General features: G+C 42.6%; 1 protein-coding gene across 3 annotated transcripts in view; it reads right to left on the bottom strand.

Moving 5' to 3' along the window:
* Nucleotides 1-215: 215 nt before the first annotated feature.
* LOC142590620 (uncharacterized) overlaps nucleotides 216-21,307 on the bottom strand; it is a 328,406-nt gene continuing 307,314 nt past the window's right edge. For all 3 annotated transcript variants that reach the window (XM_075702951.1, XM_075702953.1, XM_075702954.1), the window contains one exon: nucleotides 216-658. In XM_075702951.1, the coding sequence (XP_075559066.1) occupies nucleotides 542-658 (117 nt within the window). In that variant the 3' untranslated portion in view covers nucleotides 216-541. The remainder of the gene's footprint in view (nucleotides 659-21,307) is intronic.

Raw genomic sequence — 21,307 nt, 5'->3', positions numbered from 1 at the left:
AAATTTTAAGAGCTGCGGAACAACGTGCAATAAAAAATCCTTTTCTACAATTATTCTTGGTATAGATCAAAACCCTTAAAGCGAACCAGTTTACTCTTTGGTTACATGAAGAAATGCCATAGAGATGCGCAACGAGATGCGTTACATACGTTCTGTTCTCCAATTAGTCGTGGCATAGACTCAAGAACTTTACAGGGAACAAGATTACTGTTGGATGAATCGAAGAAATTTGGAAGCGGCACGCAGAATGTGCTATAAAGAGGTCCTGTTTTCTAATTATTAGCGTAGAGTCGGAAACGTTACAGGGAATCACTTTGCTGTTGAATGAAAAGCAAAAATTTCAAAGCGCTGAGCGACAAGGTGGATTACAGACGTCCTGTTCTCCAATTATTCTTGTTGTAGTTCAAAATGTATACAAGAAAGCAATTTACTCTTGGATGAGCCGCCGAAGTTTTCAAGGGCTAAGCAACAAGGTGTACTACAGACGTCTTGTTCTCCAAATATTGTTGGCGTAGAGTAAAAAACTATACAGGCAATCAGTTTACTGTTCAATCAACAGCAGAAATTTCGAAGAGCTGCGCAGCAAGAGGCAATACGGACGTCCTGTTCTCCTGTTGTTCTTGGTGTAGAGTCGAAAACTTCGCACGGAATCAGTGTACTGTTGAAGAAACAGAAAAAATTTCAACGCGCTGCGCAACAATGTCTATTAAGACATCCTGTTCTCCAATTATGCTTCCAATAGTTAAAAACCATTAAAGGAAACCAGTTTACTGTTGGATTAACAGGAGACAGTTGAAAGAGCTGCATAACAACACGCATTACAGATGACCTGTTCTCCCATTGATCTTAGCGTAGAGTCCAAAACGTTAGAGGAAACCAGTTTACTGCTAAATGAAAAGCTGAAATTTCAAAGCGCTGCGTAGCAACGTGCACTACAGATGTCCTATTTTCCACTTATGCTTGGTATGGTTCAAATATTTTACAGGGAAGCAGTTTCCTGTTGAATGATCAGCAGAAAATTGAAAGAGCTGCTCAACATGGCGCAATACAGGCATCCTGTTTTCCAGTAATTCTTGGTGTAGAGAAAAAAAAATTTACAGGGAACCAGTGTACTGGTGAATCAGCACCAGAAATCCTAACGCTCTGAGCAACAAGATGCATTACAGACTTCCTGTTCTCGGATTATTCTAGCTGTGGAGTCATAAATTGGCAGCGATCTAGTTTCCTGTTAGATGAACACCAGAAACTTCAAAGCGCAGCCGAAGAAGGTGCATTACTGACGCTCTCCTCTCCAATGATTGTAGGCGTAGATTCAAAAACATTACGGGGAATCGGTTACTGTTAGAGTAACAGCAGAAATTTCAAAGCGCCGGGAACAAGGTGCATTACAGACGTCCTGTTCTCAATTTATTCTTGGCGTCGACTTGTGAAATTTACAGGGAAAAAAATTACTGTTGGATGAATTGCAGAAATTTCATAGCAGTGCGCAAAAAGCTGCATTAAGACATCCTGTTTTCCAATTATTCTTATCGTAGAGTCAAAAGGTTTACAGGGAATCAGTTTACTGTTGAATGAACAGCAGACATTTCAAAGCACTGAACAAAAAAGCTGCATTACAAGTGTCGTGTTCTCCAATTATTCTTGGTGTAGTTGAAAATGTTTACAGGGACGCAGTTTACTGTTCGATGAACCGCATAAATTTTAAAGCGTAAACAACACGGTGCGCTACAGACGTCCTGTTCGCCTATTATTATTGGTGTAGTTCCAAATCTTTTGAGTGAACGAGTTTACCGCTGGATGATGATGATGATGATGATGATATGTGGTGTTTAATGTCGCAAGGGCCAGGTTTGGCCAAAGAGCGCCATGACAAGTGGTGATGTAGACGATGTATTATGGAGATGTGACTTGGCTGTAAGCTGGCCTTAAATTGTCACTGTAAAGTGCGTAAAATCTACGTGCTATAAAATTATGGCGATGACTCATGACGAATACTTTGAACATTAAAATCCATCGTAAAAGAATGATGCAGAATAGAAGATATATGAGATAGTAAAATTACCTGGAGCACTACTGCCTCACCGGAGCCCTTGAAACACAAGGGCCTAGAGGCGCGTGCTATACAAAAGAGCTATCACAGCGGCATCCTCTGAAGAGAGGACCCGCTACGAACACGTGGGGCTAAAAACATGCGAGACAACATCTTTCAGAAAACTTAGGACTGCGTTGGTGTCAAATAAAGGTTCTGGGCCGAGTAGCATTACGGGATGTAGGGGGATGTGCTGCCGGTATGCTAGGGAAAAATGTTTCCTTCTTTCAGATTCGGCTGCCCGACACTCCAGGAGGACGTCGAGGACGGTCAGCCTCTCCCCGCATCTACCGCAGGTTGGAGGATCATTTTCAGTGAGTCGAACGTTATGCGTGCCAAATGTGTGTCCTATTCTCAGGCGACAGAATAGGACATCTGTTCGCCGTGATTTTGTTACGGGGGGCCAAGAACCTAACTGTGGTTTTATCACGTGCAGTTTGTTATTTACTTCTGCGTCCCACATACGTTGCCAGTGGTTTCGCAGTTTTATTCTTAAGAAAGGCTTCAGGTCTGTGACAGGGACCGAAGCAGTAGGACTAACTGCATGCAGTGAAATGGATGTGGCCATCTGGTCCGCTAGAACGTTACCCTCAATGCCCCTATGTCCGGGCACCCAGCATATAATGACATGCTGGTTAGACATATACGCTCTACAGAGAAAGAAATAGAGCTCAGTTATTACGGGGTTTCTGTGTTTACAGTGTGACTTCAAGGCTTTTACGACACTTAAGGAGTCTGTAAATGAAATTGTTTTTTGAATATTTGATTTTCTGATATGTTTCACAGCCGACAATAGTGCATGGGCCTCAGCCGTAAATATACTTGTTTCAGGGTGCACTACACCGGATTCCGAGAAGGATGGACCAATGGCTGCGTAGGACACCCCGGCATGCGACTTAGAAGCGTCTGTGTAAAACTCTGTGCACGAGTACTTGTACTGGAGCTCCAAGAAATGCATTTTGATATGTGTCTCTGGCGCATGTTTAGTGACCTTTACAAAGGATGTGTCACACTCTATCAGCTGCCACTCCCAGGGTGGTACTAGCTTAGCTGGATGCATTAAGCGTTGTTCGAGAACTGGGACATCCATTACCGCGCAAAGTTCTCTTGCACGCTGTGAGAAAGGAAGTCTCATAGAGGGTCTGTTATGAAAAAGTGTTTCACTCGTCAAGTCGTTAGCGGTTGTGAAACACGGATGTTCCTTATTAGAGCGAACCTTGAGAAAATATGTTAAGCTGATGTTTGTTCTCTCAAGATGGAGTGGCCACTCATCTGACTCTACATATAGGCTTTCAACAGGGCTTGTCCTAAATGCGCCAGTGGCCAGACGGATACACAGTTGCTGAACGGGGTCTAACATCTTAAGTGCGCTCGGTGCGGCAGAGTGATATACTACGGCACCATAATCTAACCGTGATCGAACAACGCTCTTGTAAATATTCAATAAACACTATCTGTCGCTACCCCACGTTGTGTGAGATAGGATTTTAAGTAAGTTCATTGTTCTAAGACATTTTTCATTTAGATGTTTTACGTGCGGAATGAAAGTAAGCCTGGAGTCAAGTATAACACCAAGAAATTTGTGATCTTTGTTTACAGGAATTTGTTGTCCGCCCACCGCCCAGTTCTACGCAAGGATCTGGGACCAGGCCTCTCTTTCTTGTGAAGAGAACACAAGAACTTTTGTGGGGGTTGACCTTGAATCCGTTTTGGTCTGCCCACTTGGAAACCTTGTTCAAGCCTTGCTGTACCTGTCTTTCGCATACTGTGAGGTTGCAAGATTTGAAGCCTATTTGTATATCGTCTACGTATACGGAATAAAAAATGGCAGGTGGTAGTGAAGCACGTAGGGTGTTCATCTTAAGGATAAAGAGAATGCAGCTGAGCACGCCTCCCTGGGGTACACCAGTTTCCTGGGTAAAGGGACGTGACAGTGCATTGCCAACTTTTACACGGAAGGTACGATTGGACAAAGAGCTTTCAATTATTTTCAACATATTTCCACAGATGCCCATTCCCGACAAATCTCGCAGGATCCCGTAACGCCGTGTTGTATCATATGCCTTCTCCATATCGAGGAATATGAAGAGGAAATACTGTTTGTGTACAAAGGCATCGCGAATATATCCTTGAATGCGCACAAGATGATCTGTTGTTGACCGCCCTTGTCTGGAGCCACACTGATAGGGGTCGAGTATATTGTTGAATTCAAGGAAGTGTACGAGTCTGTGATTATTCATTTTTTCAAAGAGCTTACACAGACAATTCGTAAGAGCTATCGGACGATAACTTGTGGCCAAGGAGGGGTATTTTCCCTGCTTCAGGACAGGAACCACAATCGCCTCTTTCCATGTAGATAGGAGGTATCCCGCAGCCCACAGAGTGTTGAAAAGTGTAAGTAGTGTAAATTGAGTGTCAGTATGTAAGTTTCTGATCATGTGATACATGACTCTGTCAGGTCCTGGTGCAGTGGTTTTGCTTGTATTCAAGGCACCTCTGAGCTCGGCAATACTGAAAGGCCGGTTATAGGGTTCATTCTGTCTGGATTTTCTAATTATTGGCTTGCATTCCTCTGTTTGTTTATATTTGAGGAAGGACGGAGGATAATGGGTTGAGCTCGAGACGCTCTCAAAGTGCTCCCCAAGTGAGTCTGCCTGATCTTGCAGGGTATCGCCTTGTGTGCTTACCAGAGGGAGTGATTGTGCTTGTCGTCCTATTATCCTAATAACCCTGTTCCAGACTTTGGCCTCATCTGTGTACGAGTTGATGCCCGATAAAAACTTCTGCCAGCTTTCTCTTCTGGCCTGTCGGCGGGTTCGCCTGCCTTCGGATTTTACTTTTTTAAAGTTAATAAGATTCTCCGCAGTGGGAGAGGCGCGTAGCAACCCCCACGCTTTGTTCTGTTTCTTACGGGCGGTCCTACATTCGTCGTTCCACCACGGGACGCGTCGTTTGCATGCAAGACCACTTACTTCAGATATGCATTTAGATGCTGCATCTATAATGAAGGCTGTAAAATACTGCACAGCAGTATCAATTCCTAAAGAAGACATGTCATTCCATGAGATCCTAGTGAAAGTTCGGAACTTCTCCCTGTCGGCTGCATCGATCTTCCACCTAAGAGCCTGTGGTAGATATTCGCATTCTTTATATGTTCTTAGGAGTATGGAGAAGTGGTCGCTCCCGTAAGGATTGTCGTTAAGTTCCCATTCAAGTTCGGGCAGTATTGACGGGGAAACTATACTAAGATCAATTGAAGAAAAGGTTCTGTTTGCGAGACAGTAATAAGTGGGTTCCTTCTTATTCAGCAGACACGCACCGGCGTCCTCGCGCATCAATACGAGAGTCGCCCCACAGGGAGCTGTGTGCATTGAAATCGCCCAGAACAACATAAGGTTCTGGCAATTGATCTATATAGGATTGAAATTCATGTTTCATTAATTTGTAATGTTGGAGTATGTAAAGAGAGCTAATGGTGATGAGTTTGTTTAGGAGAACAGCTCGAACCGCCACTGCTTCGAGAGGCGTTTGTAGCTGTAAAAGTTGACACGCAACGCTCTTATGGATAACAATGGCGACACCGCCCGATGATGCGACAGCATCATCGCGATCTTTGCGAAAAGTTATGTACTGTCGGAGAAAGTTTGTGTGTTTGGAATTTAAGTGTGTTTCCTGTAAACACAGCACTTTTGGATTGTGTTTTTGTATAAGCTCTTGCAAGTCATCAAGGTTCCTAAGAAGACCTCTGACGTTCCATTGTATGATTTCTGTATCCATATTGGTGGTCAATAGGTGCTGTGTGTACAGAAAAAGAGGTAGTGATTATGTAAATTACAGAGATTAAATTACAGAGCCCTTTCGAGGCCCTCTAACGGGAGTTCTGCCCTTTCTTGGGCGTTCGAGGGAACCTCGCCGCTCCTTAGGCGCCTGGTGCGCCTTGAGGATAGGTGTAGTGTCCATTGCTTCTTGTGAGGCGCCGGACACGTGCTCTTGCGAGCGGGAAGTTTTCAGAGGGAGTCCTGCCTTGGAGGGCAAGACCCCTGCGCCCACCAGCCCGGAGGTCGATGGGGCTCCCAGAGGGATTTGGCTACGCCGTTCGTTGCCAGCGCAGGAAGGGACCTGGGAAGTTGAGGCAGCCTCGGCTGCGCCCACCTTCGGGGTCGATGGTTCCTTCTTCTCGGTTGACGGAGCAGCGCTAGCTGCAACCGTCGCGGGGGCAGATGGCGTGACTGCCGACTCACTGCTTGTGGGTCGGACAGCCGTCGGAGGCCGTTGTGACGCTGCCCCCTGACGCGCCACTTCGGCAAAGCTTTTCTTTGGCAGGTATGCTACCTGCCTTCGTGCCTCTTTGAACGATATATTCTCTTTTACTTTTATGGTTACAATTTCTTTTTCCTTCTTCCAGGAGGGGCACGACCGTGAGTACGCGGCGTGATCCCTATCACAGTTTACACAGTGTAGAGAGTTCTTACATTCTTCAGTTGCGTGTTCAAGGGCACTGCATTTCGCACATGTTTGGCGGCCTCGGCAGCTCTGCGAGCTGTGGCCAAAACGTTGGCATTTGAAACATCTCAAGGGATTTGGCACATACGGTCTTCCACGGAGCTTGATGTACCCGGCCTCGATTGATTCGGGCAGGACACTTCAATTGAAGGTGAGAATTAGGTGCTTGGTCGCAATTTCTTTACCCTCGCGCCTTATCTTGATTCTTTTGACATTTATGACCTTTTGTTCACTGAAGGCCTCCAAGAGTTCAGCCTCAGTGAGCTCCAGCATATCATCGTCCGAGACAACGCCGCGGGTGGTATTCATCGCGCGGTGCGGGGTTACTACTACTTGGGTCTCCCCAAATGATACTAGTTTTGGCAGTTTCTCCAATTGCTTCAGATCGCGGAGCTCCAAGAGGAGGTCACCACTAGCCATCCTCGACACCTTATATCCTGGACCAAAAACGTCGGTAAGAGACTCAGATACAAGGAACAGGGAGATTGTTCGCACTTGTTTAGCTGGTTTTTCTGCGTGGATGACATGAAAACGAGGAAAATTGTGGACTTGTCTTCCGAAAAACTGACAAACTTCTTCGGTGCGCCCTCGTTTCTGAGGGCGATCAGGTAGTTAAGGAAAAGCATGTTCCATAAGTAATGTTGGGTTTTCGGCCACGATGCCGACCACCCACCATGGAGCCCTACAGGGGGATGTGACAGAAGTTTCTGCAAGGGAAACCCTGCCAACGCCACCCGTACATCGCTGCTATAACCAAATACAGCATAACCAAGGGTGGCTAGCTACACAAGGTGAACCCTTGCCGCCGGGAAACTAGGAAGTGAGGAGAAGTGATGAGAAGACAGGAAAGATGAAAAAGGGGGAGAGAGAAAGACGAAGATTGGAGAGGAGGACAGGAAAAAGCGACTGCCGATTTCCCCCGGGTGGGTCAGTCCGGGGGTGCCGTCTACGTGAAGCCGAGGCCAAAGGGTTGTGTTGCCGCCTCCGAGGGGCCGTAAAGGTCCAAACACCCGGCATTGGCTCAACCCCCAGGATCCCCTTTTCCCCGGACACGGCTAAGCCGCGCACGGCTACACACGGGAGGGTCCAACCCTCGTGTGCTCGGGTACGCGGTGTCGCAACACACCAAACGCCTGCTGACGCCGACGCCCCTGCGGGGACCGTTGGATGAACAGCCTAAATTTTAAAGCGCTGCGCAACAAGATTTCATTACAGAAGTAATATTCTCCATTTGTTCTTGGCGTAGACTCCAAAACTTCACAGGGAACTAATTCACTGTTGAATGAACAGAAGAAATTTCAAAGCTCTGCGCAGCAAGCGTGCAATACAGACGTCCTGTTCTCCGTTTATTCTTGGTGCAAAGTCAGAAACTTTACAGGAAACCAGTTTACTGTTGGGTGAACAACAGAAATTTCAATGCGGTGCGCAAGAAGCTGCATTGCAGAGGTCTTGCTCTCCAATTATTCATGGCATAGTCAAAAATTTTACAGGGAATCAGATTACTGTTGAATGGACGGCAGAAATTTCAAACCGCTGAACAACACGGTGTATTACAGACGTCCTGTTCTCCTATAATTCTTGGTGTAATTCAATATCTTTATAGGGAACCAGTTTACAGTTTAATGAACAGCAGAAATTTTAAGAGGTGCGCAACAAGGAGCATTACAGATGTCCTATTTTCCAGTTATTCTTGCTGTGGTTTAAAAATGTTACAGGGAGCCAGTTGCTGTTAGATTGACAGAACAACCTTCAAAGCCCTGCGCAACAAGGTGCATTGCAGACGTCCTGTTGTCCAATTAGTCTTGGCATAGACTCATGAACTTTACAAGGAACAAGTTTACTGTTGGAATAATCGCAGAAATATCAAAGCAGTGCGCCATAAGCTGCATTTAAGACGTCCTGGTTTCCAATAATTAGCGTAGAGTCAAAAACTGTACAGGGAATCAGTTTAGTGTTGAATTAACAGCATAAATGAACAACAAGGTGCATTACTGCCGTCCTGTTCTGCACTTTCTTTTGGTGTAGTTCAATATGTTTACAGGGAAACAGTTTACTGTTGGATAAACAACAGAAATTTTAAAGCGCTAAGCAACAAGGTGCACTACAGACGTCTTGTTTTCTAATTATTCTTCGCGTAGGGTGAAAAACTTTACAGTGAATCAGTTTACTGTTCCATCAACTGCAGAAATTTCGAAGAGCTGCGCAACAAGATGCATTTCGGAGGTGCTGTTGTCCTATTGTTCTTGGTGTAGAGTCAAAAACATCGCAGGGAACCAGTGTACTGTTCAGGGAAGAGCAGAAATTTCAACGCGTAGCGCAAGTAGGTGCATTACACACGTCCTGTTCTCCAAGTATTCTTGGCGTAGGGTGTAAAGCTTTGCAGGGAGCCAGTTTACTGCTGGATGAATAGCAGAAATTTCAATGCCAGGAGCGACAATGTCCATTACAGACATCCTGTTCTCCAGTTATTCTTCGAATAGGTAAATATATTAAAGGAAGCCAGTTTACTCTTATTAACAGCAGACATTTCAAAGAGCAGAGCAGCGATCCAATTGATCTTGGCGTAGACTCCAAAACTTTACAAGAAACCAGTTTATTGTTGAGTGAAACGCAGCAATTTCAAATCGCTGTACTACAAGGTGCATTACAGATGCCATATATTCCAGTTATTCTTGGTGTGGTTCAAAAATATTACAGGCAGCCAGTTACTGTAAAATTAACAGAAGAAATTACAAAGCGCTGCACAACGAGCGCATTACAGAGGTCCTGTAGTCCAATTGGTCTTGGCAGGGAACAAGTTTACAGGGAACAAGTTTACTGTTGGATGAATTGCAGAAATTTCAAAGCGTTGCACAACAAGGTGCATTACAGATGTCATGTTTTCCAATTATTAGCGTAGAGTCAAAAACTTTATAGCAAACCACTTTACAGGTGAATGATTTGAAGAAATTTTAAGACGCTGTGCAACAAAGTGCATAACAGACGCCCTAGCTGTTTTCCAGTTATTCTTGCTGTAGAGTAAAACACTTTACAGGGAACCAGTTTACTAGGCAAAACAGAGAACTTTAAATGCGCTGCGCAACAAGTGTGCATTACAGAGGTCATGTTCTCCATTTATACTTGGTGCAGAGTCAAAAACCTTAGAGGAAACCAGTTTACTGTTGGATGAACAGCAGGAATTTCAATGCTGTGTGCAAAAAGGTGCATTGCAGAGGTCTTCTTTTTCAGTTATATATGGTGTACTGTCAAAACCTTTACAGGGAATCAGATTCTCTGTTGAATAAACAGCAGAAATTTCAAAGCGCTGAACAACCAGCTGCATTGCAGACGTCCTGTTCTCCTTTTAATGTTGGTGTAGTTCAAAATCTTTATAGGGAACCAGTTTACTGTTGTATTAGCAGCAGAAATTGCAGAGCTGCGCAAAAAGATGCATGAGAGACGTTCTGTCCTGCAAATATTTTTTGCGTAGACTCACGTACTTTACAGGGATTCAGTTTTCTGATGAATGAACAGCACAAATTTCAATGCGGTGCTCAAGAAAGCTCATTGCAGAGGTCCTGTTCTCCAATTATTCTTGGCGTACAGTAAAAAACTTTACAGGGAACCAGATTAGTCTTGAATGGAAAACAGAAATTTCAAAGCGCGGACCAACAAGGTGCGTTACAGACGTCCTGTTCTATTAATATTGGTGTAGTTCAAAATCTTTATATGGAACCAGTCTAATGTTGCATGAACAGCCGAAATTTTAAAGCGCTGCGCATCAAGTGTGCATTACACAAGTAATGTTCACCCTTCATTCTTGGCGTAGACTCCAAAACTTTACACGGAACCAGTTTACTGTTGAATGAAAGGGAGAAATTTCAAGGCTCTATGCAACAAGGTGCATTACAGACGTTCTGATTTTCAGGTATTCATCGTGAAGTTTAAAAACTTCAAAGGGAACCAGTTTACTGGTGAATGATGAGCAGAAATTTCAAAACACTGCGCAACAAGGTGTATTATAGACGTCCCGTTCCCCAATTATTCTTGGTGTGGTTCAGACATTTTACAGCGGACCAGGTTACTTTTGGATGAACAGCAACATTTTAAAGCGCTACGCAACAAGGTGCATTACCGATGTCCGATTGGCCAGTTATCCTTGGTGTCGTTAAAAAACTTTACTGGGAGCCAGTAACTGCTAGATTAAAAGCAGAAATTTCAAAGCCCTGGGCATCAAGGTGATTTACAGACGTCCTGTTCTCCAATAAATCTAGGCATAAACTCATGAACTTTCCAGGCAACAAGTTTACTCTTGGATGAATCGCAGAAAATTGAAAGCGGTGCGCAAAAATGTGCATTAAAGATGTATTGTTTCTAATTATTCGCGTAGAGTCAAGAACTTTACAGGGAACCAGTTTACTTGTGAATGATCAGCAGAAATTTCAAGGCACTGCGCGAAGAGGTGCATTAGAGACGTCCTGTTTTCCAGTTATTCTTGCTGTAGAGTAAAAAACTTTACAGGGACCAGTTTACTAGTGAAAACAGATAAATTTAAGTGCGCTCCGTAACAAGTTCCATTACGGACGTCCTGTTCCCCAAATATTCTTTGTGTAGTTCAACATCTTCACAGGGAAGCAGTTTACTGTTGGATAAATAGCAGAATTATTAAAGCGCTGCGCAACAAGGGCAATTACAAACGTCCTGCTTTCCAGTTATTCTTGGCGTGGTTCAAAAATTTTACAGGAAGCCAGTTACCGTTAGAATAACAGAAGAAATTTCAAAGCGCTTTGCAACAAGTGTGCATAACAGATGTCCTGTTCTCCATTTATTCTTGGCGCAGAGTCAGACACTTTACAGGAAACCAGTTTACTGTTGGATGAATAGCCGAAATTTCAATGTGGTGCGCAGGAAGGTGCATTGCGGAGGTCTTGTTTTCCAATTATTCATGGCGTACAGTCAAAAACTTTACAGGGAATCAGATAACTGTTGAATGCACAGCAGAAATTTCAAACCGCTTTACAACAAGGTGCACTACAGACATCATGTTCTCCAATTATTCTTGGTGCAGTTCAAAATGTTTTCAGGGAAGCAGCTTACTGTTGGAGGAACAGCAGACATATTAAAGCGCAAACAAGAGGGTGCATTAGAAACTTCTGGTTCTCCAATTATTTTAGTTATAGTTCAAAATATTTAAGTGGAACCAGTTTACTGTTCGATGAACAGCAGATTTTTCAAAGAGCTGCGAAACAAGATGCGTAACAAACGTCCTTTCCTCCAATTTTTCTTCACGTAGAGTCAAAAAAGTTTTACACGGAACCAGATTGCTGTTGAATGAAAAGTTGAAATTTCAAAGCGCTGCGCAACAAGTTGCTTTACAGATGTCCTGTTTTCTAGTTATTCGGAGTGTACTTGAAAAATTCTACAGGGAACCTGTTTAGTGTAGGATAAACAACCAAAATTACGAAGCGCTGTCTAACAAGGGGCATTAAAACGTTCTGTTCTTCAAATATTCTTGACGTAGAGTCGAAAATTTTACAGGGAAAGAGTTTACTGGTGAATGATGAGCAGAAATTTTAAAGCGCTGTGCAACGTTCACAGCTTCTGGGCAGTCCGGTGGAGCATCGAATGCTGGGCTAACTACTTGTCTTGTTCCTCTTAGGCGGCGACGTGTCCCTTCCTGGTCTGATGATCCTGCTGTACGGCCGTAGCAAAGAAACACGATAGAGGCACCGAAGCAACTACAGATAACTTCGCGCTCACCGCGTGCAGCGAAACTGATGTCACGGTCCACGGGATCTGAGCACTATAAAGGGAGCAGTGACAGGCTACACTCCGCAGTGCGGTGGAACATCAAATGCTGGACTAACTACTTGTCTTGTTTCCCTTAGGTAAGCGACATTTTTCCAGCTCTATACTCCACTGGACTGCACTTTCTTGTAACCAGAAATGGCTCAACAGTTCTTGTCTTGTTCGAAGCGTATTGGAAAAGAAAGTACGTTTTTAACATGCAGCAAATATAAAAACTCTTTCCACTTAGTCAAGTGTTCAGGAACAACTAAATCAGCTTTTAAAAGCCTTAGACCTAGATAATTATCAACTTGGAAGTGCGATATCTGCGAGGAAGCGGAAATTGATGACGATGCATCAAATAGTGAAAGTGACAGCGAGACAATGCAAAACAAAAGGACCACAGCCTCTGTGAATTCTCTGATTGAAGGCTTGAGCCAGAACCTTGCTGAAATACTGAGCCGACTGGGAACTCTCGAAGGCAAAATTGACAAACTGAACAGAGTCACAGAGGCAGTTGAAAAGTCAATGGAGTTGCTTGCTTCCAAGTACGACGAACTCTTGTCAAAGATTGCCGATCAGGAAAATGAAATAGCTAAATTTAAAAAAACTGAGGAACTGACTGAGAAGTTGACTGAAAAGCACACTGAGCTGGCCAGTTTGTAAGACTGTGTCGAAAGCGCTGAACAATACACAAGGCGGAGAAATGTAGAAATACACGGGATACCTGAAGCCCCTAATCAGGACCTTAACCGAGTTCTGACTGACCCCAGCGTAAAGCTGAACAAACAGTCACCTGAGCGACAGGTGATAGAAGCATTGCATCGGCTCAAGGCACATAACGATAAGTTTGCGCCAATTATTGTTCGCTTTGTGGACCAGACTACAAGGGACATGTGGCTGGCGAAAAATCGCGCGCTGCGGGCAGACAAAATCTACATGAACGAAAACCTGGCAAGGGCTCAGAAAATGCTGCTTTCAGAATGTAAGAAGCATGCAAAAGATCGAGGATTCAAATTTGTCTGGGTGAGCAACGGGAAAATCCTTGTCCGGAAAAGTGAAAGTGCATCGGTAATTAGTATCAACTCAGAAAGAGACCTCGGTAAACTAGCATAATGGCCTGCTTTGACTCATTTCGTGAGTGGAATGTTCATGTAGAAACTGCTAAGAGTGAAGCACAATTGAACCAGGAACTTAGTTTGCTACATGTTAATATCAGAAATTCGAACACATGCTGGGATGAATTAGGACTGAAGCTCAAGACTGCTGCGGTTCCGTCTGATCTTATTATTTTAACCGAAGTTAATATAGATGCGTCGAGAAAATGTATATTTATCTTGCCTGGGTATTCTCAATATGCACTGTGCCGCGAAAGTCGTAAAGGAGGCGGTGTTATGGTGTTCATAAAAAATGTGTTGATGACGAATAGAATTGATGTTAGTTTTATTCATGCAGAGACGATCACTCTGTCTATTTCGAAAGAAAATGCGCAATATATAGCGCAATTTATGCGTAATATATAGGCCACCGAAGATGAATGCCAGTGCATTACTAGATGAGCTGTATACTTTTTTCTCTAGGTACATGAATGCGAAGCACTTGATTAATGCGGGGGATCATAACACAGACATTATGAAAGAGACAAAAAGTATCCCAGCTGATTACCTCAATTTTCTGGCAGAATTTGGACCCGTTAACCCAATTAATGAATTACAAGAGAACAACGATTAGGTAGTATAACAATGTCATGCATTGACCACATAATTCGTTTGCAAAACCAGCAATGTTTCCGGAATTATCAAGGAAAAACTAGCCGATCATTACTTTGTAGTGGTTGCAAAAATGTCTAGCGATTATAGAACTGATGGAGGCATTATTAGAGGTTCGGTTTTAGATAACAAAAAAGTAGACCAAATAATTCATAACGTTAACTGGAGTTCCCTTCTACATTTGAATCATATCAGCTTATACAAGAAAACTGTGGAAATCCTTCGCAATGTCTATGAACAGTCCACTAAATTTGTTAATATCAAAATAAGAAGCCTAGATAAGAAATGAACAACTCATGAAACAGCAGAGTTGTGGTGGGCGAAAGATAAGGCATGGCAGAAATGCAGGAAACAACCTGAAGATAAAGCGCTACGAGATGTATATCGCGCATTCCGGAATCAAGTAACGGCTAAAATGTGACAGGCGAAAAGATCCTTTTTCATGCGACAGTTTTCACTGAACAAATGTGACGGAAAGAAAACGTGGGAGATAGCGAATGAACTAATGGGTAGGCAGAAAAAGGCTTCTATTGATGAAACAGTAAAGAAGAATTTTCCAAAGGAAAATGTGAAGGTGCTCTGTGATAAATTTAATGATGTGTTCTTAAATACACCAGAAAAATTGCGAACCATACCAGTCAGTAGCCCTGTACCATATCAACCAAAACGAGCATGTGCGCATACAGCGCACCTGCCCCTCATATCAGCGGATGAACTATGGAGCATTATTTGCCGAATGAAACAGTTCAAGCCACCTGGATATGATGGCATTCGTCTCAAATTTTCACAGGAACTTTGGTGTTTTAAAGGGCGTTCTTCTGAACATACTGAACGGCATATATCAAAGTGGTGATATACCCGACGAAGATATCTGTTGTCAGGCCTGTGTACAAACACGGTAAGTAAGGCGACTTAATAAATTATAGGCCCATTGCAATACTGTCGTCGATAGCACATATTATGGAAAAGCATGTTGCATACGTTATGCAATCATTCTGTGTAATATACTCTTTGAACAATGCTGCGCAATTTGTTTTTACAAAGAATAGAAATACAACACTTATCGAAGAATGTTCTGATTATGTTTACAATGGGATAGAAATTTTTCACGTTGTGTTAGCCCTATTCCTGGATTTAACGAAGGCATTTGACACGATAGACCATGCGTTACTACTCGAAAAATTAGGTTCACTTGGTTTCTGCGGTCATTTTAAAAAGTTTTTAATAGTTATTTTACGAACAGGTTGCAGTGTGTAAAGCTTGATATTACGTACGGACATTTGAGGAATGTTACATTCGCTATACCTCAATGAGGTACACTCGGGCTACTGCTATTAACGTTTATGCGTCTGATTTGGGTCTATTGCAGACTGTCAAAAATCTTTCAATACGCTGACGATACAGCGCTCGCACTTGAAGTCACTGACTGTTGCACTGACGTTAAAACGTTTCAGGCAGACATATCAGAAGTAATTGATTGGTTCTCGCAAAATTTTATTTTCTTAAACCTTCACAAAACAAAACTGACATGTTATAAAAACCCCCACAAAACAGTTGCCTTAATGCAACTACTGTACTTACACTCATCCCATTGTTACCCATGGGATTGCGAAGCCATGCAAATAGAGCGAACAGTTCAATATGTGGGCATCTATTTCGACCAACATCTCACTTGGAACGAACATATCGTTTACCTCTATAAAGAGATTAGGGCCATTGCGGCCTTGTTCTATCACCTTCGGGGAAATCTCCGCTTCACCTTAGACGAGTAATCTACACAGAATTAGGTTAACTTGTTTTAAAATATGGTATTACATTATATGGAAACTGCTCGGAATATAAGAAACAAGCATAAAATGTCATACTAAAGCGAATCGTGAACAGTATATGTTACGGTACAAAATTACACTCGCTTGATATGAAAGAGAAATACATTCAGTTTGGCATCCTACAGATTCGTGAGCTGTCTTATTTTGTTGTGTTGACGCGGTATTATTATTTAAATGAATATAAAAGTCCTGTAAAAAAGATGTTACATTGAGGAAAACAGATCATTTTGTTAAAAGACTGGTCTATAGTAATTATGGTGAAAAGATGCGCAATTACTATGTACCAGCTATGTTTAATGAAATTCTGGATGATCTATGTTTTGCAAGCAACAAGAGAAAGATGATGACTGGTTTAAGAGATTGGTGTGTAAATTTATTGCCTTGTGTATAGCTTTACTTGTTTTCTATATGTTAATTTGTACTGACAGATTTATCGGCAATGTCGTGTATAACATGAAATGCATGTATATGAAGTTATTTTTTGGAAGATTCTCCACCTGCTGCTTCACCAGGAAACAAGCACAACATGCTTAGGCAGGCCAGAGTTTCTGTATTTGTATGCTGTATTGACCAATAAACTTTGAAACTTTGAACAAGGTGCATAACAGATGTCCTATTTTCCAGTTATTCTTGGTTGGTTCCAAAATTTTTCTGAGAACCAGTTTACTGTTGAATGATCAGCAGAAATTTCAGAGTGCTGCCCAGCAAGATGCATTACAGACATCCTGTTCTCCAAGTATTCTTGGCGCAGAGTCAAAAACGTTACCGGAAACCAGTTTACTGTTGGACGAACAGCAGAAATATCAAAGTGGTGCCCAACAAGGTGGGCACACACGTCCTATTCTCCAAATATACTTGGCGTATGGGCAAAAACATTACAGGGAACTAGTCTACTGGTGAATAAACAGCGGGAATTTCAATGTGCTGCGCAACAAGTTGCATTACACGCGTCATGTTCTTCAAATATTTTTTTCGTAGAATCAAATACTTTACAGGGATTCAGTTTACTGTTGGATGAAAGCAGAAATTTCATTTCGGTGCGAAAGAAGGTGCAATGCAGAGGTCTTCTTCTCAAAATATTCTTTGCGTACAGTCAAAAAATTTAGAGCGAGCCAGATAAGTGTTGAATATACCACAGAAATTTCAAAACGCTGAACAACAAGGTGCATTACAGACGTCCTGTTCTCCTGGAAATCTTGGTGCAGTTGAAAACCTTTATATGCAACCAGGTTACAGCTTCATGAACATCAGAAATTTCAAAACGGTGCGCAAAAACGTGCGTTAAGGACGTCCTGTTTTCCAATTATTAGCGTAGAGTCAAAAAGCTTACCGGGAATCAGTTTAGTGTTGAATGAACAGCAGAAATTACAAAGCGCTGAACAACAACGTGCAATACAGACGTCTTGTTTCTCCAATTATTCTTCACGTAGGGTGAAAATCTTTACAGTGAATCAGTTTACTGTTCTATCAACTACAGATATGATGCGTTACGGAGGTCCTGTTCTCCTATTGTTTTTGGTGTAGAGTCAAAAACTTCGCAAGGAACCAGAGTACTGTTCAAGGAACAGCACAAATTTCAACGCGCTGCGCAAAAAGGTGCATTACACACGTCCTGTTCTCCAAGTATTCTTGGCGTAGAGTTAAAGAGCTTGCAGGGAACCAGTTTACTGTTGGATGAAGAGCAGAAATTTGAATGCGTGGCGCGAGAATATCCATTACAGACATACTGTTCTACAATTATTCTTTGAATAGGTAAAAACCTTTTAAGGGAACCAGTTTACTGTTGGATTAACAGCAGTAATTTCAAAGCCCTGGGCAACAAGTTGTATTACAAACGTCCTGTGCTACAATTAGTCTTGTCACAGACACATAAACTTTACAAGGAAACAGTTTACTGTTCGATGAATAGCAGAAAACTCAAAGCGGCGCGCAAAAATGTGCGTTAAATACTTATTGTTTTCCAATTATTAGCCTAGGGTCAAAAACATTACAGGGAACCAGTTTATCTGTGAACGATGACCAGAAAATTCAAAGCGCTCCGCAACAAGGTGCATTACAGACGTCTTGTTTTCAAGTTATTCTAGCTTTAGGATAAAAAACTTAACAGGGAACCAGTTTACTGGCGAAAACAAAAATTTCAATGCGCTGAGCAACAAGTTCCATTACAGAAGTCCTGTTCTCCAATTATTCTTTGTGTAGTTGAAACGTTTTACAGGGAACCAGTTTTCATGTTTGATGAATAGCAGCATTTTTAAAGCGCTGCGCAACAAGGTCTATTGTCCTGCTTTCCAGTTATTCTTGGCGTCGTTCAAAAAGTTTGCACGAAGCCAGCTCCTGTTAGATTAACAGAAGAAATTTCAAAGCGCTGCGCAACAAGTGCGCCTTACAGACGTCCTGTTCCCCATTTATTCTTGGCGCAAAGTCAGAAACTTTACAGGAAACCAGTTTACTGCTCGATGAACAGCGGAAATTTCAATGCTGTGCGCTAGAAGTTGCATTGCAGAGGTCTTCTTCTCCAATTATTCTTGGCGTACAATCAGAAATTTTACAGTGAATCAGATTACTGTTGAATGGACGGCAGAAATTTCAAAGCGCTGAACAACATGGTGCATTACAGACGTCCTGTTCTCCTATAAATATCGGTGTAGCTGAAAATATTTATAGGGAACCAGTTTACACTTGATGAACAGCAGAATTCTGAAGAGCTGCGCAAGAAGGTTCACTACAGAAATCCTGTTCTACAAGTATTCTTAGTATAATTCAAAATCCTTAAAGGAAACCAGTTTACTCTTGGATTAAAAGCAGAAATTTCAGAGCAGCACAACAAGATGCATTACAGACGTCCTGTTCTGCAAATATTTTTTTGCGTAGACTCATGTACTTTATAAGGATTCAGTTTACTGTCGAATGAACAGCATAAATAATAATTTGGTGCGCAAGAAAGTGCATTGCAGAGGTTTTGTTCTCCAATTATTCTTAGCGTAGACTCCAAAACTTTAGACGGAATCACTTTACTGTTGAATGAAAAGCAGAAATATCAATGCGCTGCTGAACAATGTGCATTAGAGATGTTCTGTTTTCTACTTATTCTTGGTGCGGTTCAAGAATTTCACAGGGAACCAATTTACTGTGGGATGAACAGAAGAAATTTCAGACATGCGCAACAAGTGTGCATAACAGAAGTGCTTACCTCCACTTATTCTTCGCGTAGACTCCAAAGCTTTACAGGGAAGCAATTTACCGTTTAATAAAATCAAGAAATTTCGAAGCGCTGCGCAACAAGGAGCATTACAGACGTCCTGTTCTCCAATTATTCTTGGTGTAGTTCAAAATGTTTACAGGGAAGCAGTTTACTGTTGGATGAACAGGAGAAATTTCTTGGCGGTGCGCAAAAGGTGCATTTCAGTGGTCTTGTTCTCCAATTATTCTTGGCGTGCAGTCAAACATTTTACAGGGAATCAGATTACTGTTGAATGGGTAGCATATATTTCAATGCGCTGAACAACAAGGTGCATAAAAACGTCCTGTTCTCCTATAAATCTTGCTGCAGTTCAAAATCTTTATAGGGAACCAGTTTGCAGTTTCATGAACAGCGGACAGGCCGCCATTGGAATCTGAACCTGGCAACGTTTAACGTTAGAACGCTATCTAGTGAGGCGAGTCTAGCAGTGTTATTGGAGGAATTAGAGGGTAGTAAATGGGATATAATAGGGCTCAGGGAGGTTAGGAGGACAAAAGAAGCATATACAGTGCTAAAAAGCGGGCATGTACTGTGTTACCGGGGCTTAGCGGAGAGACCAGAACTAGGAGTCGGATTCCTGATTAATAAGGAAATAGCTGGTAACATACAGGAATTCTATAGCATTAACGAGAGGGTGGCAGGTCTTGTTGTGAAGCTTAATAAGAGGTACAAATTGAAGGTGGTACAAGTCTATGCCCCTACATGCAGTCATGATGACCAGGAAGTCAAAAGCTTTTATGAAGACGTGGAATCGGCGATGGGTAAAGTCAAAACAAAATACACTATACTGATGGGCGACTTCAATGCCAGGGTAGGCAAGAAGCAGGCTGGAGACAAGTCAGTGGGGGAATATGGCATAGGCTCTAGAAATAGCAGAGGAGAATTATTAGTAGAGTTTGCAGAACAGAATAATATGCGGATATTGAACACCTTTTTCCGCAAGCGGGTTAGTCGAAAGTGGACGTGGAGGAGCCCGAATTGTGCGACTAGAAATGAAATCGACTTCATACTCTGCGCGAACCCTGGCATCATACAAGATGTAGACGTGCTCGGCAAGGTACGCTGCAGTGACCATAGGATGGTAAGAACTCGAATTAGCCTAGACTTGAGGAGGGAACGGAAGAAACTGGTACACAAGAAGCCAATCAATGAGTTAGCGGTAAGAGGGAAACTAGAGGAATTCCGGATCAAGCTACAGAACAGGTATTCGGCTTTAACTCAGGAAGTGGACCTTAGTGTTGAAGCAATGAACGACTATCTCATGGGCATCATTAAGGAGTGCGCAATAGAAGTCGGTGGTAACGCTGTTAGACAGGAAACCAGTAAGCTATTGCAGGAGACGAAAGATCTGATCAAGAAACGCCAATGTATGAAAGCCTCTAACCCTACAGCTAGAATAGAACTGGCAGAACTTTCTAAGTTAATCAACAAGCGCAAGACAGCGGACATCAGGACATATCCATCAATATGGATAGAATTGAACAGGCTCTCAAGAACGGAGGAAGCCTAAAAACAGTGAAGAAGAAACTAGGAATAGGCAAGAATCAGATGTGTGCGTTAAGAGACAAAGCCGGCAATATCGTTACTAATATGGATGAGATAGTTCAAGTGGCTGAGGAGTTCTATAGAGATTTATACAGTACCAGTGGCACCCACGACGATAGTGGAAGAGAGAATAGCCTAGAGGAATTCGAAATCCCACAGGTGACACCAGAAGAAGTAAAAAAAGCCTTAGGAGCTATGCAAAGGGGGAAGGCAGCTGGGGAGGATCAGGTAACAGCAGATTTGTTGAAGGATGGTGGTCAGATTGTTCTAGAGAAACTGGCCACCCTGTATACGCAATGCCTCATAACCTCGAGCGTACCGGAATCTTGGAAGAACGCTAACATAATCCTAATCCATAAGAAAGGGGACGCCAAAGACTTGAAAGATTATAGACCGGTCAGCTTACTGTCCGTTGCCTACAAAGTATTTACTAAGGTAATCGCAAATAGAATCAGGAACACCTTAGACTTCTGTCAACCAAAGGACCAGGCAGGATTCCGTAAAGGCTACTCAACAATAGACCATATTCACACTATTAATCAAGTGATAGAGAAATGTGCAGAAT

The sequence above is a fragment of the Dermacentor variabilis genome, chromosome 8 (assembly GCF_050947875.1).
Source record: "Dermacentor variabilis isolate Ectoservices chromosome 8, ASM5094787v1, whole genome shotgun sequence".
Lineage (NCBI taxonomy): Eukaryota > Metazoa > Arthropoda > Arachnida > Ixodida > Ixodidae > Dermacentor > Dermacentor variabilis.
The sequence above is the reverse complement of the archived record's forward strand: the minus strand, read 5'-3'. Positions and strand labels throughout refer to the sequence as shown.